The sequence below is a fragment of the Coptis chinensis genome, chromosome 3 (genome assembly GCF_015680905.1).
Source record: "Coptis chinensis isolate HL-2020 chromosome 3, ASM1568090v1, whole genome shotgun sequence".
NCBI lineage: Eukaryota > Viridiplantae > Streptophyta > Magnoliopsida > Ranunculales > Ranunculaceae > Coptis > Coptis chinensis.
Genome location: NC_141458.1, coordinates 42,735,403 through 42,763,079, shown reverse-complemented (window position 1 = coordinate 42,763,079; position 27,677 = coordinate 42,735,403). Strand labels below are relative to the sequence as shown.

General features: G+C 37.9%; 2 protein-coding genes across 8 annotated transcripts; both read left to right on the top strand.

Annotated features, from left to right (window-relative positions):
* The first annotated feature begins 7,508 nt into the window (after positions 1 to 7,508).
* LOC147509699 (AAA-ATPase At5g57480-like) lies at positions 7,509 to 9,599 on the top strand. The gene has a single exon (XM_086601942.1). The coding sequence runs from the start codon at positions 7,849 to 7,851 to the stop codon at positions 9,370 to 9,372; it is 1,524 nt and encodes a 507-aa protein (XP_086458068.1). The 5' UTR covers positions 7,509 to 7,848; the 3' UTR covers positions 9,373 to 9,599.
* Positions 9,600 to 13,452: 3,853 nt separating this feature from the next.
* Positions 13,453 to 19,111, top strand: LOC147509698 (agmatine deiminase-like). Of its 7 annotated transcripts, XR_015218586.1 has the most exons (8): positions 13,458 to 13,734; positions 13,872 to 13,945; positions 14,454 to 14,540; positions 14,974 to 15,060; positions 15,761 to 15,872; positions 16,234 to 16,555; positions 16,638 to 17,033; positions 17,267 to 17,349. XR_015218586.1 is itself a non-coding variant. In XM_086601940.1 (6 exons), the coding sequence occupies exons 3-6, from the start codon at positions 18,121 to 18,123 to the stop codon at positions 18,822 to 18,824; spliced, it is 267 nt and encodes an 88-aa protein (XP_086458066.1). In that variant the 5' UTR covers positions 17,334 to 17,349; positions 17,489 to 17,609; positions 18,115 to 18,120; the 3' UTR covers positions 18,825 to 19,111. The 7 variants fall into 7 exon arrangements, 4 of the variants coding, with proteins under 4 accessions (XP_086458066.1, XP_086458063.1, XP_086458065.1 ...); XR_015218588.1 differs by lacking the exons at positions 16,234 to 16,555; positions 16,638 to 17,033; positions 17,267 to 17,349 and adding an exon at positions 15,997 to 16,227 and having other exon boundaries at positions 13,453 to 13,734; XR_015218587.1 differs by lacking the exons at positions 13,458 to 13,734; positions 13,872 to 13,945; positions 14,454 to 14,540; ... (2 more) ...; positions 16,234 to 16,555; positions 16,638 to 17,033 and adding exons at positions 17,489 to 17,609; positions 18,115 to 18,231; positions 18,360 to 18,444; positions 18,538 to 18,678; positions 18,814 to 19,111 and having other exon boundaries at positions 17,334 to 17,349.
* Positions 19,112 to 27,677: the final 8,566 nt, after the last annotated feature.

The following is a 27,677-nucleotide window of genomic DNA, read 5'->3' as shown; positions in this document are numbered from 1 at the left end:
CCTCAAAAAGGATTCATGAGGATTACGGCTGAAGAAATGAATCTTGTGAAGCATTTCATCTGTCTTTAGTGGTGGGTAAAATTGTTCCATGAACAATTGAACAAGTTGAGCCCATGAGTCCACGAGTTTGGCGTTTAGGCGAGTTAACCAAGACGCCGCTTTGTCGGGTTAGGGTGAAAGGAAACACCCTAAGTTTAACTTGATCTGGACTTACGCTAGGATGATGGAATGTAGTGAGAACTTGGTCTATCCTACGATAAAGTGGTAAAGGGCTTCGTGGGTCTAAACCATGAAAAACCGGTAACAAGTTAAATATATTAGGGGGATTCAAAATCCCCACTAGGTCCGCAAAGAACGATGCACGACTTAGGGCCATTGTTTAGGGCTTTATAAAAATCGAGAGAGAGAGTCTCTTGTTCTTTAGCCATTGATGCAAGTGTAGTGTGTGAAATTCTAGATAGGCGTGTTGTATTTCTTTCTACGAAAAACAAGCCCGATTATACTAGAATTAAAACTCCTCCCACGAGAAGAGGCGAGGAGTGGAAGAAGGAGTACCTGAATTCCTCCTTGCTACGTGTTTGAATAGCGACTTGTATACGCAATCTCAGTGTATTTAACAAGTTAGAAACACTGAATAACTTGAAGAAATAGAAATTTGAACTAACCTTTGTGAAATTGGGTCGCTCACGCCGAATTTTCCTTCGGGTGCTGGGCGCGCTTCACTTGGGCGCAAGTGCGCTCAGTGCAAATTCGAGTTCCAGTGTTTGAGCGCGGATCGCGCTCGGTTTGGGCGCGGGTCGCACTCAACTTCCAGTGTTTTGAGCGCAGGTGCGCTTGCTTAGGGCGCGGGTCGTGCTCAAGGTTTTCGAATGTCCAGTGTTTTCGGCGCGGTCGCACTCGGTTTGGGCGCAGGTCGCGCTTCAGGGTTTTCGAGTTTTAGGCCTTTTACCGTACTCCAAAAAATTTGAAATTTTTACAGTAATTTGTTAAGACAACTATCAAGTAGCCTGTAAAATATCAGATCAATCGGAGCTATGAAAGTCCCTCTACTGCCCTGCAAAGTTTGTGAAACAGTTTTCGGACACAATACAAACAACCAAATGGTTAACCCATCAAAACAAAGCCAAAAATTGCCAAATTTTTACTGGAGACTCCTGACAGATCCTACTTATTCCTGTAAAACTTTTAGAGAAATTGGAGTTCTGCAACCTCTCCTTATTGGCTGGTGTTCCAGATATTAAGTGTTTGCAACACTGCAGAAACACACTAGAAACACTCTACTATTTAGGTAATCAAAACAAATCAAAAACTCGTCAAATTTTTACTACAAAGTTCTGACTTAGGATAGATACTCCTGTAAAAATTATAGAATTTTTAAAACTCTCTAAGTAACCTTACTCGTCTGTTTTTAAAGAACATATGGTGTGAAAACTGAAATGCAGCACTGTAAAGATCGTATTTTTTTCACAAGGTAAACCAACTTTGAAAAATCTGAAAATATTCCAGTAAATCAACAACACATTAAATATTATGTCTGAAAATTTTCAGAATTTTTGAAAATTTAAAAATACCTTCACTGCAGTGTTTTTCTCTGTGAATCCATCCCTATGCCTGAAACAAAGGAATGCAGTTCCGAAAATTCAAGAAATAAGAATGAAAAATTAAAAGGGTGGGTGGGTAGAGAATGGGGGATTGCCCCTTGGATTCAAGAAATTGAATTCTTGTCTTGAACGAGATTAAGATGGCAGCGGCGCCGTTTGATAACCCGTAAAAACAGTAGAACACTAAATATTAATGTTAACAACACTAATACGTAATCCTACCGTTCTTACGTTTAAATCAATTTTCTTACTCTCAAAACATAATCATGCAATATAATGAGTAAGGATTCACCCACTCTTAACTCTCTAGACTTAAATCGAATTCAACTAATCAAACCCAAAAGGAACAATGGTGAGAGTAATGATTTGATGTGAAATTTCTATACTACCATTCCCAACACAAGAACAATAATAATAATAAGACATAATTAAATTAAACTGAAATTAAACTAATTTAGAACTAAGATTGTGAATAACTAATTATGAATTTAAGACAACTAAATCTAAATAAGAATTTAAGCAATAATCTAAATTGAAATGAAGAACTAATACTTTATTCTAAAAACTAAAATATGATTCTAAACTAACTAATTGAATGAATGTAAAAAAACTAGATCTAGATCTAAAAACTAATCTAGATCTATCTTTTTCTAACCCTAAACTCCATTAACATTAGCTTCCTAACCTAACTCCCCTTAACAAAGAGTCAAGCTTTTGTTTTTATACTTTCAGATCCAAAAATCGTGCATGGGCTTGGAGCCATGTTTTGGGCCTGATTCTCTGGCCCAAAACCCAATTCTTTCAGTCCAAAAAGGCCTCTTCAGCTGCAGTTGACTTCAACAGACTTTTCGTCCACTTCTGCTCCTCTGATTGGGTCAAGGCTTAAACCATTGGAAAGCTCTTTCCGAGCCGGTCGTTTTGACATAAGGTAGGCCCAATTCCAGGTCCGAGTCCAAAGATACGCCTTTGGAAGTTCTAATCGACTTTTGTGTCTTTGTTTACGCCCGTGTTGACTTTTCAGCTTTTGACCGGGCTTTACAAAGGCTTTGTCTCCTTGAATCTTGGCCTTTATTCACAAAACTCCTTAGCAACTGACCTTTGCTCCTTTATCTCGCTAAAGTGGCACATTTCTGCACATAATGGAGTTTGAAGCCTGAAATGCATAAAAACACGTAATCAGTATTAACTATTAACTATTACTCACATAATTGGTCTAAAAGTATGATGGTTAAGGGGTTAAAACTACAGTTTTGGGCTCTTATCATATACTACCAAGAATCTCACTCACGATGAATCTGGGGGAGGGGAGTGAGAAAGGTAGTTGATCCACCAACGGAATCTGGTAACTGATTACTCTAAATCCTCGTGGCTATATTTTTGTTCTTCTCTGGAGGAGCGTGACTACTTTGGGCTCTAGATGATTGATTTTAATTCTTTTTTTTTTTTTCTAAGGCTTTCAAGAATCAAGCAACATCCAAATTACCTACATTGGGGAATGACTTCCCAATGGTTGTTATGTGGCTCGGGTTCAGCCTTATGCGCGAATATAAATTGCAGTGCATAAAGTAAATTTCAAACAATCACATAAGCATGATTGAACACACAAGGTATCCTCTTACTTGGGCTTCGAGGAGGTTTAGAATTTACCTCTCAAGCCGTGCTTACACGCTGCTTGAGGAGAAGGCGACGTCAGTTGGCGCGTGATATGAGAATTAGGCCCAACCTTTCGAGTTTTATCCTATTTTAAGTTACAATAAAGGCCCACTTAAAAAACCCACAAGTTGGGTTTTTGATAATTTATACAACTTTGCATTCAAGGGCCCAAACTTAAAACTAAACTAATATTATATTAATCTAATAGATTAACTAGTTTTAGATTGATAAGCTAGATTAACTAGAGTCAAATGGACTTAGAATGTTGATTACCAAGTCAAATGATTGGTTGTCTCACACACTTAAACTTCCCAAGGCAATTAAAACTCTAATCCCTTAGTAAATATATAACTTAAACCAAGTTTAACTCATGTTCATCATAAGGAATCAATCAAAAACCAATTTTTTCTAATTATTTTCGTTTTTCTTTTTATCTCTAACTATTACAAACAAGTTCTACTGATTTCTCCTACTATATTACAAAATTTGGGCTTGGAGTACCACTGTTCATCAAAAACCAACTGAGCTACTAAAAAACTGGACCCACGTCTTTGGAGGTGACTGGGCGGTCGCCCCCTACCTAGCTCGCGTTCGCCTGCCGGCACCAGTGAAGCTCAGTCTTTCTTTAGCTGTAACTTCAACTCCTCTCCAGCTTTGTTGTCCCGAACCCTGATTTGTAAGAAAGCCAATCAGTACTTAAAAACAATAAAATAAAATAACGAAAAATTGGAAAAAAAAATAGAAATGGAAATATGAGAATGATGCTCCCTTCTTAGATTCTCAACCAAACACTCTCACTCCTTCAATCCATGACGGCGCCGCCATTTGAAGTTTTAGGTAGTGGTGGTAACTTCAAAAGAGTTTGTTTAGAAGTGAGGTTCATCCTAAATTGTTTAGAGTTTGAGTGGAGAGTTGTAAAGAAGAAAGGTAGACTCTTATATAGATTAGATTGGTTTTAAGCTAATGAAAACATAAAAGCTTTAGTTGTTGGTATTTAAATGACTTGAAAATATTGAAAAAAGATTGATTGAAGATTGAAATAGAAACAAGTAAAATAAGATTGAAGATTGAAATAAGAACAAGTAAAATAACAAGTTTTGATTGAAAGGAAATAAAACAAACAATAAAGTAAAAATTTAAATTGAAAAACTAGACAAGAAATTAAACAAACCAAATGGTTTGGATCCTAAGACAATGGATGGTTTCTCTCTCCCTTACTTTTGGGTTATATACTCCTACTTTTACCTTTTACAGATTTGCCCTTCTCCATTACAAATTAGACAGTTCACACTTCACTTTTACTTTTGCTTTTACTTTTGCTTTTTGATTTCTTCTTCACCAAGGTAGGTTTTGGGAGAATATCATATTTTGAGATAATGGCCTCCATCTTTGGTCTTCTAAATTGAAGACTTTGACCTTTGACCTTGACCGTTGACTTTGATTTTTTCAGTACTTTTTCATAACAGCTTCTGGTCTTCATAATAAGCGTGATTAAGGCTCATTTTGGTGTTAAGACGCAACTTTTATGATAAGTGGTCTGAATTACTCCCTAACCTGAAAAAAGGCAATAAAAGTTATGAGTTGTCTTTTCGTTAAGCGTAAAAAATGTTGTAATGCAGTAATATACGGGTAATAAAATGCACATTTGGAATCTGTTTCATCTACCCATTCCATCTTTCCTCCTAGTCCACCCCCTCAAATAAAATATTATATACCCATCAATGACATCACAAAACTTTTCCTTCTAGCTACTAATGGAGGATATATATAACCCTATTACTAAAAAAAGGTAGTATTGGTTATGTTTTTGGTCTATGGAATAATATCCTTACTCGTGTAGGAAGCAAGTAAGTTGAAGTATCTGGAGCAACAGAAGTGGAAATCTTAGCACTAAGATAGGGACTTCAAAAATTGTTACAAACCAATTCAATATGGGTGGATTGTGTATGGTCTACTGAGACTGCAAGTTGATATGTTGAATGGGTATCAAGCAGACATCTCTTGGGAATTTTGGGGTCTCTTAGATGAGAGAAAAACACTTTTGAGGTTTTTTGTTTATGTAAGGGTATTGTTTTGTCCTAGAAGTGTAATCACATATGTACATATATTGGCTAAAGCTGGTATATATAATGTTGATATAGTGTTGAAGAATGAGGTGCTACTAATGATTCAGAGGGTATATAATCAAGTGAAGTCCCAATTGTATAAACTCTTTGCTAAAAAAAATAAAAATTGTAGACATTTTTCCAGTTTTAAATACCGACATGATCATATTAGAGACATTTTATATGATGTTTTTTGGAGGGCTGGAGTACAAGTGTATAAAGAGGCTCCATTTAACTTTCTCATTGATCCGAATGATGGGAGATCGACGCTTCGGCTTGCGAATGTCTTGGTTTACAGTTGATCTAAAGATAAATGTGCATGTGTTGATGTAATTGGAGTCTCTCCATTGGTAGGGCTGGAGAATAATTGTGACTTTGAGGTGGGAGAAGTAGTTAAGAAGGCAGCGACAAGAAAGATGGAAAAGCATGAGAAAACTTGTAGGGCTAATCAGCATTGTTTTATTCCGTTTAGTTTCGACAATTTTGGATTTTAGGACAACAGTATATTGAGCTTTTTAAGAGGTTTCAAAAAGTTATGGACAGTAACGTTATAACAGCTGTTTCTAACGAGTTTATTTTTAGAATGATATGATTTACTATTCAAAAAAGACTTGCAGCACAGCTTGTTGCATATTTATTCTAATTATTTGTAATAATCATTAACCCTAAAAAAAAAAAAAAAACCAAACACCAAACTTTGGCACCACGCAGTAATTGTCACATTTCATTAGGTAATTGAGTATCATTGGAAAAGGATTCTGTCATATTCTTACCTGCAATTAAAGGCAGCAAAGATTTTCTTTCACATTTCAATCTTTATACCAGGCTATCAGCAGAAGCTAACAATATCTCCAGAGGCAGAATCTCTTTCTCTGATTCTCACTTATCAAAAACCTGGCTAACCAATGCTTTCCTATTGTTTTGTGTGTTGTACTCTAGTACACATTATTAAATCATATTGGTCTCTAAAGATACGGGACTGTTTTAGCAGGGTTAAGGAGAATGATAGGCCCCCAGTCTGGAATTTCTTGCAGGTTGTTGTTAACTTGTGAATGAAATTTGGAAAGAGAGCGAGTGGCAAATGAGACACCAGGACAATCTGCAATTTTTCATTCCTATTAATTGACACAGTTGCTTGACTCATTGTGCGGGGCTTCTTTATTTGATCCTCTACCTCCTCCACCAAATCAATAATAACATTTTAATGCAGAGAAAATAAGTTTACGATGCCCCCAACGAAAATAAAATCACTTATTTGGCATGGTTTCTGAATAATTTATCAAAGATCAATTCAGGCTAATCTCTTAATTACAATACCTAGATTATATCTGGTTCTTTGGACTGAAGTCTTGTGCATTATAAGTTCTGAACTACCATGTGCATTGATCCAATGGCTAGTGGAGTTACTCAACTGACAACTGACAACTGACAACTGACAACACCTCCATACGATTAGATTACTCAAAAGTTCTCTCAAGTGGCATGAATTGGTTGGGTGGTTGATGGTTAGAAGGTTTCTAGGCATAAAAAAATCAGTTTACTTTTATTAAAGCCATCAAGAGAATCCAAATTTTGAGGCCCAAACTACAGACATGGATTTGGGATATTTCTGAGCATCATTCTCATTCCTTCAATACATTTTCAACCAAGGCCCAAAATTTCGATATCGGTTAATATATCAGTAATATCTCTCCGGATATATATCTACCGGTTCTTTTATTTGGGATATTTCTGAGCATCATTCTCATTCCTTCAACACATTTTCAACTACCCTATAATGAAAATATAAAGAAAGATTTAAAGCAAACGTAGCAGCAAGTTCTTCAAAAGAAACACGTTATAATCTGCCCAAATTTACCATCATTGCATTTTGTCAATTTGTTCATAACCCATTAGCCCAGTCGCCCCTCTGGCTGCCTTACTAAATTCTTTCCGGGCTGTAGATTAGGTGAGACTCAGTGAGAGATATGTGATCTGCTCGAGGCAGTAATTAGAAAATTATTTTTAAAACTACTTTTTCCAATTAAAAATCAGAATTACTAGAATTTTTTCTTTTCCGATCATTGTAATTATTAACCATTTAGCTGTTTCTTCAGACATGCACAATTCCACACGTCTCTATTAAAGCTTTTCTTGATTTTATTCTTTTACTGGAAACCAGTCTAATAGTAATACTCCGTAAATTATTATTTTTCTAATTTAGAAATGAATGCCACAGGCCTTGTTGTTCACGGCGAATTCAACAACTCACTCAGAGAAAAGTAGTAGAAAACAACACATATCTCATCTTTGATTTCCATCTCTCTGGCATCCCTTTTTCAGCTTTCTTTCCAAATCTACAAAAGCTGTAACTCATCACTTTTTGCTCTTTTACCCAAAAAAAAAATAAGCTTCATTCCCCCACACAATCTTTTCTCTCAAAAGCTAACAAGCAAAGGAAAGGAAAAAAAAACTAGAAAAGAAACAACTCCATCTCTCCAAACTCCAAAATGAAAGAGTTCTGGACATCTATAGCTTCACTGTTAGGTGTTTTTGCCTTCTGCCAAAGTTTACTTCATGCTGTATTCCCACCAGAACTACGTTATGCATCAGTCAAGTTCTTGAACCGTATCTTTCACTGGTTCTCATCTTATTGCTACTTCGACATAACCGAAATCGATGGCGTAAACACCAATGAACTCTACAATGCTGTTCAGCTTTACCTTAGTAGTTATGCTTCAAACACTGGTAGTCGTGTTAGTTTAACGCGTGCTCTAAATTCTAGCAGTATCACATATGGTTTATCAAACAATGATACTTTGGTTGATACCTTTAATGGGATTGTAGCATGTTGGGAACATGTTGTGACTCAAAGACAATCACAAACCATTTCTTGGAGACCAATGCCTGATGAGAAAAGGGGATTTACACTTCGAATCAAGAAAAAGGACAAGGCATTTGTTCTTGACTCATATCTTGATTACATATTAGAGAAAGCTAGTGAGATTCGAAGAAAGAATCAAGATCGTTTGCTGTATACTAATTCGCGTGGTGGGTCGATGGATGGGCGAGGTCATCCGTGGGAATCTGTTTCGTTTAAGCATCCAAGTACATTTGATACATTGGCAATGGATCCTATGAAGAAAGCTGAGATAATGGCTGATCTTAAAGATTTTGCAGATGGGCAATCTTTTTATCAAAAAACAGGTCGGGCTTGGAAAAGAGGGTATCTTCTTTATGGTCCACCAGGTACTGGAAAATCTAGTATGATTGCAGCTATGGCTAATTATCTTGGTTATGATATATATGATCTTGAACTGACTGAAGTTAATACTAATTCTGAACTTCGAAAGTTGTTAATGAAGACTACTTCGAAATCGATTATTGTTATTGAAGATATCGATTGTTCGATTAATCTTACTAATAGGAAAAGACCCAATGGGAGGCTTAGTTATGAGCCAGTGCCGCATCCAAGTAGTGGTGTGGGAGGAAGTAGTTCAAGTAATGAGGATGGGGGCAATTCGATTACACTTTCGGGTTTATTGAATTTTACTGATGGCTTGTGGTCTTGTTGTGGTAGTGAAAGGATATTTGTGTTTACGACTAATCACATTGAGAAACTTGATCCTGCTTTGCTTCGAAGTGGGCGTATGGATATGCACATTTTTATGAGTTTTTGTTCATTCCCAGCTTTAAAGATTTTGTTAGGAAATTATTTGGGATTGAGTGAAGGGGATATAGAAAAGAATTTATCCAGTGAGTTTGAAGAAGTGATGGATAAAGCAGAAATGACTCCAGCTGATATTAGTGAGATATTGATTAAAAACAGGAGGGACAAAGAAAAAGCAGTTTTGGAGTTGTTGAATGCATTGAAAATCAAGGCTGAGAAGAATAGAGTTGTTGAGGCATCAAGAGTGAAGGATTCAAGTGCTGTGGAAGAAGAGGAGCAGGAGAAAAGGGCATTAGAATCACCTAAAGAGGGTTGTGAGTTGCTGAAGAATTGCAACAAAGGTAATGATGAAGAAGCTAAGTAAGAAACTGATCACATAAGGACTGTGAGTCCATATGATTTTGGTATTTTGCCTTATTTTGCGTAGAGAATGAAGAGGAGAAGGAACTGCTTGTGGAGTTCGAATTTTCAAATTCTTTAAAGGGCCGTAATTGCTGAAGGTAGAAAAGACTAAAGAATGAAATTGTTTAATGAGAAATTTTCATCTTTCCCCTGTTCTTATTACTAAATTATATACAGTTGTTTTGAATCTTCTGTCTGTTTGGAAATCAAAGTAGACTACAAAGTACATCATATGTCCAATGGAACTTCTTTGGCTACTACTTTAATATTGTTTGGACTTTGTTACTTTTTATTAAGAATCAGATGTTATAGAACCTAACCTATTTTTATGTACTGTTGCGTTCTATTCTGAGTAGCTTCAAGTGTGTGCCACACAGCTCACGGTCCAATTTGTTTGTCTATACGCAAAATATGGGTAGTTCTTTTGTTGTTTATGTTTAACTGCAATAAGATACAGGTCACAGTGCTCAAAGAAGTGCGTGGTGGCCTGGCGTGGTGGCTGGTGTGCACATATATTGGATTAACGCTGGTAAAACTGGGCAGAGCACTGTGTTATTCACTCCATATTACAAGCTGCATGATATATTGCTATCTGCCAAATTTTGAGACAGTCGCACGACATTTTCTAGAGTCGGTATAAATATAATCAACATGCTGCTTAATTTTGATATTATAGGTGTCAGTCAGTACAATATTTGCCGAGATATCAAAAGTAGCCATAGTCCGACCCAAAAGAATACGCTAACACTCGAAGGGGCACCACATTCACACTGCAGCACCTACTGCAGATTTGCAGATACAAAACTTGAAGACTATATTGCTTGTGCTGAGGTGTGGGAAAGACGTTTGCTTTCCACACCATGCCTAGAAATTTTACATTGCATGATAACTTACTCGTACCGAGTCAAGAAAATAAAAAGGAACCAAGAATTGAATCACAAAAGAACAAAAGTAGTAATGTAATGAGTAATGATGTCTTATCGATCAGTATGTCGTATAGGTAACGAACCAAAGGATATTGCTGATAAGTTGTTAGGGGAAAGAGGGAGGAAGCAGCTTAGGAAGTATTCATTCTTTCGTATTAAAAAAAGAGCACTTCTTCAGTGCGCGAGATGTATGGTGCGCAGAGGATATAGACCTTTGGATCAGTACTTCTGCCGTCCAATACACACGCACCCCGTGGTATGAGTGGCCCAGATTTGCCAGCACACTATACGACCTGCGCAAGGTAGATTTAGCCTTAAAAAAAAAGTGGGACACCGTTGAAAAGTTTGGTGTCGTGATTATATTGAGACTGAAAATGGACAAGAAAACTGTTGGGGTTTATATCAATACCAATGAAAATGGACAAGAAAATTGTTGGGGTTTATATCAATACCAATCGATTCCCCCACTATACAAATAATTTGTATTTGAACACAATTCAACTCCAGACAAATTCTAAATATCAACTACAACCTATACTAACATGCCCAACTCGCTAAACATCTATTAATAACAGATAATAATGTAAAACAGTAAAAACAAACCACAACACAAAGATTTACCGTAGTTCTGCCAATGGTGCCTACTTCCACAAGAGCTAGTTTTTTATAAAGTAAGAAGAAATATTACAATCTCTCTTTTCAGTCTCTCACCTTACTAGATCACTCTTATCTCTTTACAGGGTTATCTCTCTGTAAAGGTTATCTCTCTCAACCTTGATAGCTTTCAAGATTGGGTTTTCTCTCTCTGGTTGCTTGCTTACATTAGTCCAAGTTTTCCAAAACCTTGATTTTGTTTTTATAGGAAAAAACAAATTTTGTGGTTACTATAGCGAAGCCCACGAAATTAGACTTGGGCGCGGGTCGCGCTCGGGTCAAGACCAATCTGGCGTGGAGTCGTAGTCGCGCGATCTTGGAGGTCTTCTACAACATGGGGGGTAGCGCCTTGGTCAAGGCCGAATATGGGCGCAGTCGCTTAACATGATGGAGGTCTTCTATGGCATGGAGGCTGGTCGCTGGTCATGGTCAATGCCAATCTGGCGCTGGTCAAGCTCGACATCTCAACGCGAAATGAATTCCTTTCCTCCTCATGTGGGGATCTGACCAACAATCTCCCCTCCCAAACGGTGAGGGAGGATTCCTCCATGCAATTTCCAAATCAACGGGGGAGGTGTCTTTGCCATTCCGTGATAACCACAACAAACATTAAACTTATCTTTCGGTAAGACTTTGGTCATTATATCCTACCCGTTCTTGTCGGTATGGATCTTCTCGATATACAAATGTTTGTCTTCGAGTACTTCTCTAATCCAATGATAGCACACGTGTATGTGCTTAGATCTAGAATGGAAACTCGAATTCTTGCTCAAATGGATGGCGCTCTGACTGTCACATAGAACTACAAACTGTTTTTGCTTTAGCCCTAGTTCATCGAAGAATCTCTTCATCTATAGCAACTTTTTGCAACACTCAGTGGCTGCAATATACTCGGCTTCTGTAGTGGAGAGAGCAACACACTTTTATAACTTTGATTGCCAAGAAACTGCTCTTCCTGCAAAAGTAACCAGATAACCGGAGGTGGACTTTATTGAGTGAACATCACCTGCTATGTCTGCATCAGTGTAGTCTTCAAGTAAGGGCTTTACTTCCACCAAAACACAAACATGATTTGGAAGTGCCACTGAGATATCTCAATATCCACTTAACACCTTCCCAATGTTCCTTACCCAGATTTGACAAAAAACGACTTACAACGCCCACGGCGAAAGCTATATCCGGTCGTGTACACACCATTGCATACATCAAGCTGCCCATTGCGGATGCATAAGGAATCTTTTCCATCTGACTCTGCTCATGCTCACCCTTTGGGCACATCTCTTTGGTCATGTGGAATTGGCCACCAAGCGGACAACTGGCTGGCTTCGCTTGATCCGTGTTGAATCTCTTCAACACCTTCTCAATATAGCTTTCTTGAGAAAGCCACAACTTCCCACTCTTTCTGTCACGAGTGATCCACATCCCAAGTATTTACTTTGCTTGACCCAAATCCTTCATCTTAAGGGACTTACTAAAGCCTTTATTCAGCTTGAATATCTTTTGATGTTTGGGCCAACTATCAACATATCATCCACATACAACAATAGTACTATGAAATCCCCATATGGAAATCTCTGAACAAACACACAATGATCGGAAGCAGACTTCTTGTATCTTTGCTTCGCCATAAAGAAATCAAACTTTATGTACCACTACCTCGGTGATTGCTTCAACCCATACAAGATCTTTATTAGCTTGCATACTAGGTGCTCCTTGCCTTTGACCTTAAACCCCTATGGCTGGTCCATGTAAACATCTTCTTCACGGTCTCCATGAAGAAAAGTTGTCTTAACATCTAGCTGCTCAACCTCTAGGTTCATATTTGCAGTCATACCCAATACCACCCGGATAGAAGTCATCTTCACTATAGGAGAAAAAATCTCATCAAAGTCAATACTTTTCCTTTGATCGAATCCCTTCACAACAAGGCGAGATTTGTGCCTTGGGTGAGAATTGTTCTCCTCATGCTTGACTTTGTATATCCACTTATTCTTGAGAATTTTTCGTCTTTGTGGTTTCTCAACTAACTCATAAGTGTGATTCTTATGCAAAGAATCCATCTCGTCATGCATGCCCTTCAACTACTTCTCCTTGTCTATACCCTCAAGTGCCTCTTGATAGTACATAGATTCTCCACCATCCGATAATAGTTCGTACGTATGTGGTGGATACCTGGTTGAAGCTAGTCTTTCTCTATCTGACCTCCTTGCCCCATTTGCTGGTGCCTAAGGAGGATGCACTTCTACTTGCTCTGGTGGTGGTTCATGCATCCACCACAAAAAACGACTTTACCCGACTGAGTCAAGAAAGATTACCAGACGGTTTATAACCATAGGAAGTTACCAACGCCTTTTATCTTTTGGGTATTAGTTGACCATCCATCCAGTGATTTCTCGGGGTATTCCAATTGTTTTATTCTGTCCGACGGTTGCACGAGAGTTTTTAGCTATCGGCTAGTTCTACGGGCTTTAACCATTTTTTGTTTCTAATGGTGGCAGTACTTCTTAACCGTCCACATATCTATTCAATTATCAGGTGGCAAAGATTTCACTTCCCACGCTAAAATTTCATGAAAAATTAAACTACCATAAAATTAAAATAATAAAGCCCACTCTAAAAAATTTCAGCTTCTCCTTCTTCTACTGCTATTTGCTTCTACAATAGCTGTTGATTACGTTAGACCATTACCTCGTGAAACTCTTGAATTTCATTGGCACCACAGACACCCTTCTCAACCTGAACAGGTAATTTTAATGTAACTTTTATAAAAATTGTTCTAATATTTGTTAGCATATTTCAAGGTAAAACCCTCGGCTCTTCCTTGTTTGAATATTTAGTTGATTTGTTTGAATCTCGACCTCATTCTCACTTCGTTTTCTAGTTGTTGCATGTTTGAATGTAAGACACGTGTTTTCAAAGGAGAGAGGAAATAATGGGTTTCTCAATGTTAAGAAGGTATATAATTTTGTGACACCTTTCTTAAATTTTAATTGATGTTTGTGCTGCACCTGGTTATTGTTGGCTTCGCAGTCTTCTGGCAAGATAACTATGACCGTAGCAGTAAATGTTTCTTGCTTTAAGGGTGTATCAATGGCCCCTCCATATCCAATTCTTGGAGTTTCTGAAGCGTTTAGAGTATACACAAATGATATGAAGCTCAATCTCGGAGTTGGTGCTTACCGTACAGAAGAGCTCCATAATTGTGGGTGGTTAAACAGATTGCAATTATTTTCTTCCGGGTTATAAATTTAGCACATGCTTATTCTTCTGAGTTTTGATGAGTCTTTTTTTTGGCACCCTTTCACATGACACGAGTTTGCCTGGCCTTATCTGTCACTTAATGACCCTTTCACATCTTTATCAAGAGATTGTTTGTTAGATGAGCTTACTTCTAATACAAAGTCTATACAGAATAGAGGCAACTTAAGTTTTCTAAAATCTTTTGTGTTGTTATTCTCGACAGACGCTTAAGAATGCCTTGTCACCGTACAAACTTGGAGATGCTGGGGGAGGAAGTGATTTTGATCCGAAAGGGAAAAGTGAGAATGAGGTATTTGCCATTATTTTTCTTGAATTTACAGTACCATGGCTAAACCTGAATCTTTTTAATACCAGTACGAACAGGTGGATTGTTTTATAGGGTTGAATTGAAACGCTGTAAATATATTAAAAGATTCTCATAAATGTATGTGAAACCTATGTTGGCGGATCATGCACTTTTGCCAAAGTTTTATGAATGAGCTATACCGATATTTGGGTCCTGATCAAGTAATAAGACAATGATGGCTATATATATTCCTTTATCCAAATCTTTTGTTTCAAGCATCAAACGCAAAAATAGACATGAACCTCCTTTCTTTATTTTTAGAAGCATCAAATGCAAAAATAGCCATGAACCTCCTTTCTTTATTTTTAGATAGTGGATGTAAAACTGTCAAACAGGAAGTTTACCTTCAAGTGTTTTGTCTGCAATGAAATTTCAGGATCTTCCTGCAGAAGACATGGGTGTTGGTCCGTGAGAGATGGGTTACCTGTTCGGACAATATAGGCGTTTAGCTGATCATTTTCAGGTACAACACTTAAAGAAAGAGTTCTACTAACATACTTTACTGATTCTCATCTATGACTTTATCTAACAAGATATGGCTGTTGGCATGAAGTTCTATTACCCTGGAATCTTGATACATAATTTACGTATTCTTTCTTGCTCTTATAATGTTATTTCTCAGGAATATCTTTTCCTATAGTTTCTGATTTTCTGATTGGAAACAAAAAAAGAGAAAGAAAAAAGTGAGCGTTGAGCTTGACAAACAATATGAGTTTTATACAGTAGTACTTCCTTTTGTAAATTCTAACTACCTTAAGCATGGGTAAGGGGTCTCAAACAAAGTATATTCTAACTGCCCAGGATTGGTTAGAGATATGAACTTGAGGGTTGTCCAGAATGGGGAGATTGCATGCTCAATTTCTATGTGCTAAATGTAGTTAAAAAGGTTACTTAAGATTTCAGATGTACTTATGCTGGAAAGAGGAGAAAACAAAGAGGTACTTAAGAAATCAGATGAAAGAAATATGTCCTGCAATTTCTGTATTTTAGTTAGTTTATGAGTTTCAGAGCTGCACATTTATCTTATAGTATCTTCCAATTGAAGGTTTGTCTGCCTTCAATAAAGTTACTGCTGAATTGCAATTAGGAGCTGACAATCATGTCTGTGTACATAAGCGAGGTGCAATCATTTCTGATATATAATTTTGATTCCTTATTTTCAGGTTGCTACTGTTCAAGCTCTTTCAGGGGCCGATTCTCTCCATCTTGCTGCCGCACTTATAGAAAGATACTTCCCTGGTTCCGAAGTGTTGATATCATCTCCAACTTTTTCAGGTAATCACAAGAACATTTTCAATGATTCAAGAGTTCAGTGGTCTGAATATCGATATTATGATCCCAAGACAGTTGGTCTAGATTTTAATGGAATGATATCAGACATAAAGGTGATATGATGCAGGGAATGTGGAAGACCCCTGCTGAGAGATTTTTCATGTGGCTAGGGGGGTTCTGCTCATCTGAGCTCCTTAAGTACATGCATTGTCTTCTCCTTGTACCCATTAATATTAAGTTTTACTACGATATTACCTGATTTGTCATGTAGGAAATTTTCTTCCTTAATTTGTTATCTGTATGATATACCTGATTTGTCAGAATCATGAACTTAAAAGATCTATTTATCGGTCTTTCACTGCAGGAGGGGAGGGAATTCTGTCGGAGGCATCACACCTTCTTGACATAGGCCTTCTTCCAAATTCAAATTCTTCAACTCGAGTAATTGGTTACAGACAAATATGGAATATCTAGTCTATTTTTTTTATTGGTTTGCAAATTGGGGACATTGGGACATTAGGCCTCTTGATAGGTGGGAAGGGCATTTTAGTTGCATCAATTGGAAGACTTTTCGGTGTTTCAATGATAGCATTAATAGGAGTAGGCCTTATGCTTGCACCTGGCGGGGAATTCACATTTGTAGCTTTTGGAGAGGCTGCTAATCAAGTTTGTTTTTCATGCCTTAGGTACATTTCTTGTAAATATTATTTCTTACAGTCTGTAAAGAAACATAAATGCTCATTTGCTCTTTATGGATAATTTCTTCAGTGTGAAATTCGTTCGAGTATTGAACGCAGACAAGAGAATGTTACATGCATATGTTCTACATGGCTTTGATTCTTTGTGGCTCACCTTTATAGGTCAGAGTAAGACCTTTATGGAATTTAAAATGGGAGATGAAGATGTTTTTAAGGATTCAAGACACCACTTTTAGCACTCTATTCTAATTGTTGGCTTTGAGTCAACCTCAAAATTGTTGGCGTTGTGTTTGCTATCTTCTTATAATGGGAGGACATGGAGTTTCTGAGATGGAGTTTCTGAGAAAGAGAAAGAGAGTGCATGTAAAGCAAAAAGGAGGACATGGAGTTTCTGAGATGGAGAGTCTTTCCTTTGCTTTCACTTGTCATATATTTTTTGCTCTTCTACATCAAAACTTCCTCCAAGGTAACTTTTCTTCTTTATCTTGTGATGTTCCTTTTTTGTTGTTGCTATATTGATACTTGTTTCTTAAAAGTTTCTTGCTGTAAACCTTTATGTATGTATGTAGGCATGCATGTTCATGTACTGATAAAGTGAGAAACATGCATGCAGGACCACTAACATACTTACATACCAAGTGAAGTTTCTTATATACTTTATCAACAATTAATTTTGTTTTTTTTGCAGCCATCAAATAGTTTGTGTACCCTTCTGCCTTATGACTGGTATTGGATTGCTAGCACACAGATTGTTCCACCAGAAGGTGTCATTTCTGGTGCAGGTTAGTAATAATATCTTCTTATGTGTTATGTAATTATTAGATTATTAATTATTACCATTCTCAAAATGTTTTTGAATGGGATAGAAAGATGCAATTTGGATTTTATAATTGTTAATTTTTTTAATGTGTAAATTGGCAATTGAGATAAAAGGGGGGAACATTGTTTATGTGGTTAAAGGGAATTATCAGAATGGAAAAATTATCAAGGGACATGTGGTTAATTATGGAAATGTTGTCATCATGCCTGGCTTAATTGATGTGTAAGAAGCTGATTTCTCTCTCTGTCTTGTATACTTGAATGTAATTTTCCTTTGAATTCACTTGTATTTGCATATGGATTTCATGTAGTTAAGTTCATCACAATTATTATGTCGATGAGGCTAAGGAGACATTTGAATTTCATGTAGCACCCAAATTTTAGCTCTGATATCTGAATTTTGAGAAGCTCATTTCTTCATTTTGCACTTGATATCATCCTATTGATTATCATTTAGTATTTTCTCGTGCCTATCTCTACTAGTATTGCTACTACTTTATCTCTATTAGTATTGCTACGCTTACCATTTTAGACTCAGAAGATGCTAAGAGTAACCAGGAGTAGGAAGGAAGTTAAACCTGAAAAGCCTACTGAAACATAGAATCCAGTTGAACCTGAAGAGCAGGTGGACCTTGATGGAGACAACCTTGATGTTTATGGTTTTTATGGTGGTTTTACCTCTCTTCATTACAGCTAAATATTTAAGATTGACAATTTTGCTATTGCAGGTTAGGATGATGAAAGGCAAATACTCGCAAGAGAATAAGGGTTATGTGTTTGTTACTTTTAGGACTAAAGATTTGGGTGTTAAGGTCATTGAGGATCTGAATAATACTGAATTTCAGGTAATATTTTCACTTCAATGACTACATATTTCTTTCTTTGAATCTGGCGCATCTTTTCTTTTATAGGTTTTTGTTTTTTCTATCTATATGTAAGTAGCATGGACATTGTGACTTTATTTGGTGGACAGTTTGTTGTACATGACAAGGCACCGAGTTTAGGAGACCCAAAGCATAAGGTTGCAGGAATAGATTGGAACTTCAATAGCTGGGGTGGTAAGACTCTCTACTCTGCAAACATTCCATCTATTTAGACATGTTGCAGTATGTTCTTGTGTGGACAAATATATACCTTTTTTGTGTGTGTAGTAAAGCGAGAAGGTGGTTTTGAAGATATTATCTATTCGTAGCAACATTTGCTCACAAATGTTTCTCTGTGTGGCGTAGGTGGTGACGATGGCTGTTACGGAGAGTGGAGTCTTGATTTTCTTGTTTCTTGTCACAAGGAAGGTTGGCAATAAAATTTATGTGTATGGATTTCATATTGGTAGCTGGTACTCCTGGTAGTATTAGTTTATTCTCCCTTGCCAAGTTGTAATATTACTATGTGCTTTAGAGCTGACCAATCCTAATTTTGAATTTCAGCAGGTTGCTAAACAATTGGTGCTTAGTCATTGCTAGGGTACTAGAGATTACTAGGACTGGTTGCTAGACAGATGGTGTGGCGCTGAGTTTTGGTTTCTGAAGGAAGTAATATGTATATTTAGTGAACGACATGTCTTATTCTTGTTTTTTTTTTATGAACACATTGTTTCGTATGAATACATTGGCGTTTATAGCATTTGAGTGGGAACTTGCAAGAATGTAATTGGTGTAGGAAAGAATGTAATGTTGGGATACCTGAAACAATTATTATAAAAAATATTTTTTTAAAAATAAAGAACTAATATCCGACGGATAAAAACTATATAGTAGCAAACTACCCGACGGCTAGCAGCTGGTATATCCGATGGCTGGTGACAGCTGGTCTAACCGACGATTCATAACAGCAGAACTATCCGACGATTTTTAACAGTAGGAATATTCGACGGTTTTTAGCAACAGGAATATCCGACGGTTTTTTACAGCAGCAACTATCCGACGGTTTTTGACAGTCGGCATATCCGACGGTTATTAACAGCAGGAATGTCCGTCGGCAAAGATCCTCAACCCCGATGGCCTGTTTTGACCAATAAAAACCGTCAGAAGCCTATGCCGACCGAGCATTTTTCGACGGTCTTGCGGCAGTTTTGGTCTGTCGGGTAATACCTTTCGCGACATCCATAGTCAGTCGGGTAATACCATACCAATAGGTTCTATCCCATCATGAACAATAGGATTCTCATCATGAGCTTCAGGCTCATGGTTCTCTGCATTCTCAATGCCTTCTGCCCGTTCCACAGTAGGAATTTCTGGTTCTGAATCAACAAGATCATTGGTGAAAGCCTGTAGCTTCTCACCCTCCTCAAAGTCTGCTATGGTTTGGTCTTCTAGGAACACAACATCTCGACTTCGGATTACCTTCTTGTTAATTGGATCATAGAGTTTGTAACCAAACTTTTCATCTCCATAACCCAGAAAAATGCACTGCTTGCCTTTGTCATCAAGTTTGGATCTCTCATCCTTCAGAATATGCACAAATTCCCTGCACCCAAATACCCTCAAGTATCCATAATCAACATCTCTGCCTGACCATACTCTCCCTGGATAATCACTATTCAAAGGCTTTGATGGTGATAGGTTGATCACATGCACGGCTGTACGCATTGCTTCTACCCAGTAGGTTCTAGGTAGCTTAGAGTGAGATAGCATGCATCTCATCCTCTCTACAATGGTACGGTTCATTCTCTCTGCTATTCCATTCTGTTGCGGTGTCTTGGGAACGTTCTACTCATGACGAATCTCATGACTCTGGCAATACTCTTCAAACGGCCCAATGTACTCACCCCCATTATCTGAGCGAATACACTTCAACAACTTCCCAGTCTCTCTTTCCACCATGCTATGAAATTTCTCAAACACGCCAAGTACTTCATCCTTGGTCTTCAAACTATAGGCCCATATCTTTCTTGACACATCATCAATGAAGGTCACGAAGTATGAAGCTCCCCCATGGGACTTCACTTTTATAGGACCATATAAGTCTGTGTGCACTACTTCAAGGACATTGTCCTTTCTGTGAGACAGGAATCTTTGGAAAGACACCCTATGTTGCTTTCCTACCAAACAATGAGTACATGTATTTAAATGTGTACCTTTAATGTCTGGCAAGGCCTTTTGCTTAGCAAAAACTTCCATCCCTTTTATGCCCATATGACACAGTCTCTTGTGCCATAGTTTGGAGGAAGCTTCTTCTCCTACCGCATTCACTTCTGCTTTACACAGACTAGCTTGTGCTTTGTAAAGAGAGCAAGTTTTCTTCCCTCTAGCTGCTACAATGGAATCTCTGCTCAGTTTCCATGCCCCGTTACCAAATGAGTTTACAAAGCCATCGTCATCTAATTTCCCAGCCGAAATTAGGCTTAACCGTATGTGGTAAGTGCTCAAAAAGTACAATTTAACCCTCAATTATGCCTCTTGTTTAGCCATCTTAGTGGACTAATAGTGTTTGTAAGTTATGTTTTATGATTCTACAGGAGAAAAAGTGAGTTTTGTGGAATATTAGAGAAAAAGGGGTAAAATGGAGCAATTCGGAGCATTAAAGATCACATGGGAAGCTCGTGGACAATCATGGAGAAGGCCAAGGAATTGAAGCTATTAAAGATGCGACTTGGACCTATTTTAAAGCCTATTTGGAAGCCCAAGGCAAAAGGATTCGTTTCTTGGACCAAAACCCGCAAAAGAGGAAAGAAAAATAGACCAAAGGTGGAAAAATAGAGTCTCGCGTTTGAAACGCGACTATCGTGCGTCCAAACGTGACCCATGCATTTGGGACGCATGGATCGAAGGCCCGTGACGCATTGATCAAGTCCGGGGCGATGAATAGTGCATCCGACGCATGAATCGAATCATTTCTTGTAGCCAATTCCTTTTCAGTTTTGGAGATGAAGTTGGACTCTGAAAGAAGTCTATTTGTATTAGGAAACAAATGACGGTTTGGAATGCTTCTAGAGCTCATTGTAACCCCTATAAATAGAGGACCTAAGTGCCTCATGTAGAGGACCAATTCACTTATATTCTTGTCTCCAGAACTTGAGGTAGAGAAAGACTAATTTATTAAGACTCAGCTAGTTAAAACCGATCTTTTATTATTAATCTCTCTCTGCCTCAAGTTCTGGAGACAAGAATATAAGTGAATTGGCTAGTTGAGTCTTAATAAATTAGTCTTTCTAGTCTTATGTTCTTCGACTCTTCTTCTCGTTCTTCGTGTTCTTCCTTCTTTATGGAAAGCTAATCTTCTCCTTCAAGGGAGGAGATGAAGCCAGTACTTAAGGTTTAATGATTCTTCTGGTTCATGGTGTTCTTCAATCAGGTTAGTTCTTTATGTTTGTAGTTATTAGTTCCATTGCCCACACCAAGGGATGGAAGTATAGAATAGGGTTTATGTTTTGCAATATTAATATCATGCTAGTGTTCTTTACTTTTCTTCTAGTAGTATAGTTCTTTAGAATTAGGGAAGTATTCTTTGTGTTGCCTTAGAAGGGGTAGCTCAGGGAGTGGCTCACCCTAGGGAAGTATTCTTTGTGTTTGTCTTAAGTGGTGATTCATTGAATGGCATACTATTAGGAAGTACTCCTTGATGTTGCTCTTGGTAATACATTGAATGGTCACCCGAGCTTACATAAAAAGAAAGAAGATATTAATAACATAAACATAAGAACAACCTTAAGTAGAGTTAATTGTTAACGATGTTTAGATCCAAGGGCATCGGACTTGCTCGATTGCCTAATTGTAGTCTACTTGTAAGAACAACCATGAAGCGTAATGTCATAGATTAAAAGTATTGGTAGATTCTAATCTCTTGAATTCCCTCTCTTATAAATTCCCAATAGTTTAGTTAATTTAGTTTAGTTTAGCATTAGAATCTAAATCTCTATAATCATAGTTTTTAATCCCTTAAACCCCCTTCCAGTCCTGTCATTCACATAACATACACTTAAAAGTGGAACGATACCCTACTCATCCTTTACTTATTGAGGGATAATTAGGTTTTGATACGCTTCTTTTTGTTCAACAACCATCATCTATCTACACCATCCATACACATCTACACACACAAAAAGAGGCAAGGTCAAATGGCGCCGCTGCCGGGGATATAATTAATTGTAGCCCTAGAAAGAGACTAGTCAAATGGCGCCGCTACCGTTTTAAGTTGTTTATGTTTAACATTTTCTTTCAAGATTAGAAGTTTGGATCTTGAGGTAATTTTTAGCCGCATCATCCAACCTTTTAAGAAAGAAAGAAGCTTGAAGGACATCTCGAAGACAAGATCTACCATCCAGGTTAGTCGAATCTTCATTCTTTTTATTGCTTTCTTAGTATAGTTGCATCATAGTTTAGTTTTATTACTTTCTACTATAATTGCATTTAGGACCTTTTCAACAATTAAAGTTGTAAGCCAACACAGCGAAACATGAAACTCTAGTGTTTTTTGTCTAAATCTTGACAAACGGACTATCATCTGTGGGCAATGGTACTTAAGTAATCCAAGTGATTCACCATAACCCTAGAAGAGACAGCTTTAGACAACGAGCGAGATACTAGCTGCAAAGCCCAACGCAAAGTTGAAGGAAAGTAGTTTTACATTTTAGTATAATTTAGAATAGTTGCATATTATTCAAGCATTGTAGGATAGTTTTTCGTCATTTTCGCATAACATTTTCTAGTGTATGCCCCGTCGTCCATATCATCGTCCAGTAAGAACACAACAGTGGACAAGGTTTAACAACCGACTCACAAGAATACTAGACGAGATTGAAACAATGGCCGCAAGCAATGATGGAGGTGTTATGAACCCAAATAATCCTAAAAGCTATCCCACCCATGCAAAAGACAACAGAGGAAGAAGGCCGAAAGTGATTTCTATTCACCAATCATTGGAGACCCACCTAGCGATTGTTTTTCTAGAGATAGAAGCTAACCAGTTTGAACTTAGAGCATCGGAATCTCTATGCTTCCAAAGTTTAATGGTTCGCACAATGTTCAAATTTTTATGTTCACATGAACAAATTTCTATCATCCTCGAAACTTTCAAGAACGAGAATATCGGGGATGAGAGTATCAAGTTAATTCTTTTTCCACTCTCTCTCGGTAAAAGCATCCGAATGGTTAACTGCCGCAAAATGATCAATTCAATCAACAACCGGGAGAAGTTGAGAACAAAGTTTATGAACAAGTTCTACCCACCCCCGTAAGACATGATGCCATGCAGCCAAGCCATCAACAATTTCAAAGGGAAGGTGGTGAAGAATATCATCAAAGCTAGGAGAAATTCAATAATCTGCTAGTCTCATGTTCACATTATGGTTATGATAAGAGCACACTGGCTCATTTTTTCTTTCGAGGACTTTCTACTATGAACAAGCAGATGATACAGTCAATGCATCAAGGTAAGTTTACATCATTGGATGGAGAGGAAGCCTACAAATTTCTTGAGAATTTAGCTAAAGACACTCAACAATGGAGTACTAGCAACGAGGATGTAGCTAGAGTGGAGGGGGTGCCGAAGAAATTTGGCAACCAAATTCAAGAAGACCCAAATCAAGCAATGCTATCAATTATGGCAAGCCTATCAATAGGACTTGAAAATCTGAACAAGAAGTTTGATCAGTTCTCCATGAATCCTCCAAAACGAAACAATTTCCAAGCTAAACCTCAGCCATCCAAGCCTTGTTATGCAATTTGTGAGCTATGTTCTAATGAAGGCCACACCAATGAAGAGTGTTCGTACTATCTAGATACTAATGCAGAGGCATGTAGTATCAACTCTTTAGGAAGAAATAACCAGTTCAATCAGGGACATAATTATTGGAAGCCACAAAATACAAATCAGAGAAATTTTCCTCCGTGATTCCGAGAATCGACCAAATCGGTTCGAATAACCAAGATCGGTTTAAAACCGCCAAAGAACCATACAGAAATCAACAGTCATACCAGAACTAGCAATACCAAACCAACACAAACAGAGAGTTAGTACCAAATCTTATGAGTGGATATATTGCCCCTACGCCTCAGTCGAGCAAGGCAGTTACCCCACATCTGGAAGATGCTATCACCACCATTATCAATGAGCTGAAACAAACAAATCAAATAACTCAGAAGTTGGAGAATAACTTTAGTGTCATTCAAGGCCAGATAAGGCAAATCGCTGCCGCCTTGACAGAGAGATCAAAAGGAGCATTACCAAGCCAGCCAGAGCCAAATCCGAAAGGAAGAGGTGTCTTGCAGGTGGATAACCAGGAGATTACTCAGTCGAATGCCCAAGTTAATGCTATCACCACTCTGAGGTCAGGCAAGAAAGTTGATAACAAGATTGTCTATGAACCAGGAAAAGATTCTGTGGAGCCTAAGGTAACTTATGTCCCCACCATCCCACCCAGTTCTAACATTCCAGATATATCTATTGTTGTGCCACCCACTGAAGTAATTGTTGAGAGAGAAGCTGAAGGAACTACTGTGAAAGTAAGTAAGAAGAAGCCATCACTAGTGACTCCACCTGTCACTCCACTATTTGTTACCAAGCCAACCGAAGCCGAAAGAAGAGAACCGATATTGAAGAATCCGCTAGCACCATTTCCTTCGAAACTAGTGAATACCAGAAAGGATGACCAGTACAAGGAGATTTGCGATGTATTTCAGAATTTGCATATGAATATCCCATTTCTAACCGCCATCAAGCAAGTTCCCTCGTATGCCAAATTCGTGAAAAATCTAGTGAAAAAGAAGACCAACATTCCGAAAGAAGCTTTTATCGCTCAACGATGTTCATCATACCTACAAAATCAAGCGGTTGTGAAACTGAAAGATCCTGGAAGTCTAACTGTTACATGCAGAATTGGAGATTCTTTGGAAGAGCAAGCTTTATTAGATTTGGGTGCCAGTGTGAATATTTTTCCATATTTCGTCTACGAGAAGTTAGGCTTGAAGGATCTTAAACCAATTGATGTTACTTTACAATTTGCAGATAGATCAGTAAAGATACCTAAAGGAATCATTGAAGACGTCATAGTCAAGATCGAAGATTTCTATTATCCGGTTGATTTCATAGTACCGACACAACTCCTACATCATTAGGCGCACCATTCTTGCCCACCGCGCAAATGCACTCATCAACCGTCGAAACGGTAATATGACGCTATCCTTTGGTAATATGAGAGTCGAAACCAATATTTTCCATAATGCTACGGCAACCAACCACGGGAGGTGTGTCTTTGTGAAACGAGGTTTGTATGATTGAAGCGTTAGCACGGGATTATCGACTCATTCATATCCCGGCGACGAAGTTGTTGAAAGCTCGGCGACTTCGGACCGCGTGAGGAACTTAGTGTTGAGGCAATGCCCGATGGACCATATAAAAAGCTTAAGAAGGAGCCCTAAGCTAGAATTGAAGCTTTTGCCGTCTACACTCAAGTATGTTTTCTTGGGAGATTTGGGAACCTACCCAGTAGTCATTGCATCATATTTGACTGAGGAGCAGGAATCTAGGTTAGTAGCACTTTTAAAGGAACACAAGTCAGCTATAGGTTGGACAATTGATGATATCAAGGGGATCAGCCCTATGATAGTTCAACATAGGATTCATCTGGAAGAGGATTCCAAGACTTCTAAGCAAGAGGTTGTCAAACTCCTTGACGCCGACATTATCTACCCTATTTCTGATAGTCGATGGGTTAGTCCAGTTCAAGTTGTGCCGAAGAAGTCCGGAACCACAGTAATCGAGAATGAGAACAATGAGTTGATTCCAACCAGGATTCAGACTGGATGGAGAGTTTGCATCGATTACAGGAAGTTGAATAGCGCATCGAGGAAAGATCATTTTCCATTGCCTTTCATCGATCAGATATTAGAAAGATTAGCTGGACAAGCTTACTACTACTTTCTTGATGGTTACTTAGGATACTTTCAGATCCATATTCACCCTGAGGACCAAGAGAAGACATTCACATGTCATTTTGAGGATTGTCTGCATCATCTCTCCTTAGTCCTTAAACGTTGTTGTGATACCAACTTAGTTCTGAACTGGGAAACGTGTCACTTCATGGTAAAGGAAGGGATACTGCTGGAAGGAATTCTAGTAGATCGAGCGAAAATGTCTACAGGAAGTAAGCATGTTGTCGAAAGATCAGTTTTGAGATGGAAACCTAAGTATTCCCCACCTGTTAGTTTATGGGATTTACTCCCTATTGACCTTCAAAGGAAGATTATTTCTATGGCTCGTGCAGGGTTCGGTAAAAGTCCATTTGCACATAAGAGGAGAGTGCGTAAGCTAGGTTGCTTTGTAAGAATTGCCATTCAAACTTGTCCCGGTTACACCCATTAAGAGAAAATTGTTGGTACAAGGTATACTTTTGTCAATCACATCTTTGAGAGAGATCGGAAGAATTCCTACAAAGTGGAACCTAGTGGGTGGGAGTACTAGTCTTGAGGATCTGACTATAAAGGACTCAAAAGTCTTGAGGATCTGACTTTAAAAGACTCACATTATGTCTTGGGAATCTGACATAAAAAGACCTAAAAATTTGTTTCTTGAACTAATTCTGATATTCGGCATCAATGGTAATATCCTACCTTTTTCTCATCCATTTCATTTACTTCTTTATACATTGAGGTCAATGCATGCATAAGTAGGGGGAGGGTGTACTTAAGAAATGAATTTTGAAAATTAGTTTTCAAAAAGCTAAAATATTTTTGGTTTCTATATCAGTAACATGAGAAAAATGAATTTTAATGATGAGTCTGGGATATATATTCTATACTGCTTAGTGTTGAGTTTGACAGATAGTTAATATTATTGATTTCATTACCGCTTAGACTATTTATTATGCTTGGACATAGTTCTTATTGATAGAATTCTTTATCAAGGCACCACCATAGTACTTTGTCAGTTTTGTGTACTTTTGCTAGAAGAGAGATTTAAACCGCTAGTAAACTAGAAGTAGAATTTTTAGACTTAGCCCGTGAGACTTGAGCTTTATACCCATTCTTTGGAGAGTTATTATGAAAAATTCGAGTCTTAGTGACTCAACATCTTTCAGTTCTTTATGTCGTTGTAATATAGTCTCATTATTCGTTGATTTGGTTAATCACGAAGTGACATCAACTGGGGAGATAGCCATTAGGTCTTGTAGTATATTCAAATAGAGTATCATCTTGATAAGTCAAGTAGTGAACCCATTCAAAGATTTATCCCACCTAGTAGGACCATCATGTTAAACCCTTTTGAGCCTTACAATAAGCCATTTTCTTTCATAAAACCCTTTACCCGTCACCCAACTCCGGACAATGAGTATAGCCAAAATCTTTATCACCAT

Bases quoted from the DNA above. Each gene is read 5' to 3' on its own strand.
- LOC147509698 (XM_086601937.1), top strand. From the start codon at position 18,121: ATGATGAAAGGCAAATACTCGCAAGAGAATAAGGGTTATGTGTTTGTT. The intron at 18,232-18,359 runs GTAATATTTTCA...TTTGGTGGACAG, and splicing joins TGAATAATACTGAATTTCAG to TTTGTTGTACATGACAAGGC. The intron at 18,445-18,615 runs GTAAGACTCTCT...TGTGTGGCGTAG, and splicing joins GAACTTCAATAGCTGGGGTG to GTGGTGACGATGGCTGTTAC.
- LOC147509699 (XM_086601942.1), top strand. From the start codon at position 7,849: ATGAAAGAGTTCTGGACATCTATAGCTTCACTGTTAGGTGTTTTTGCC.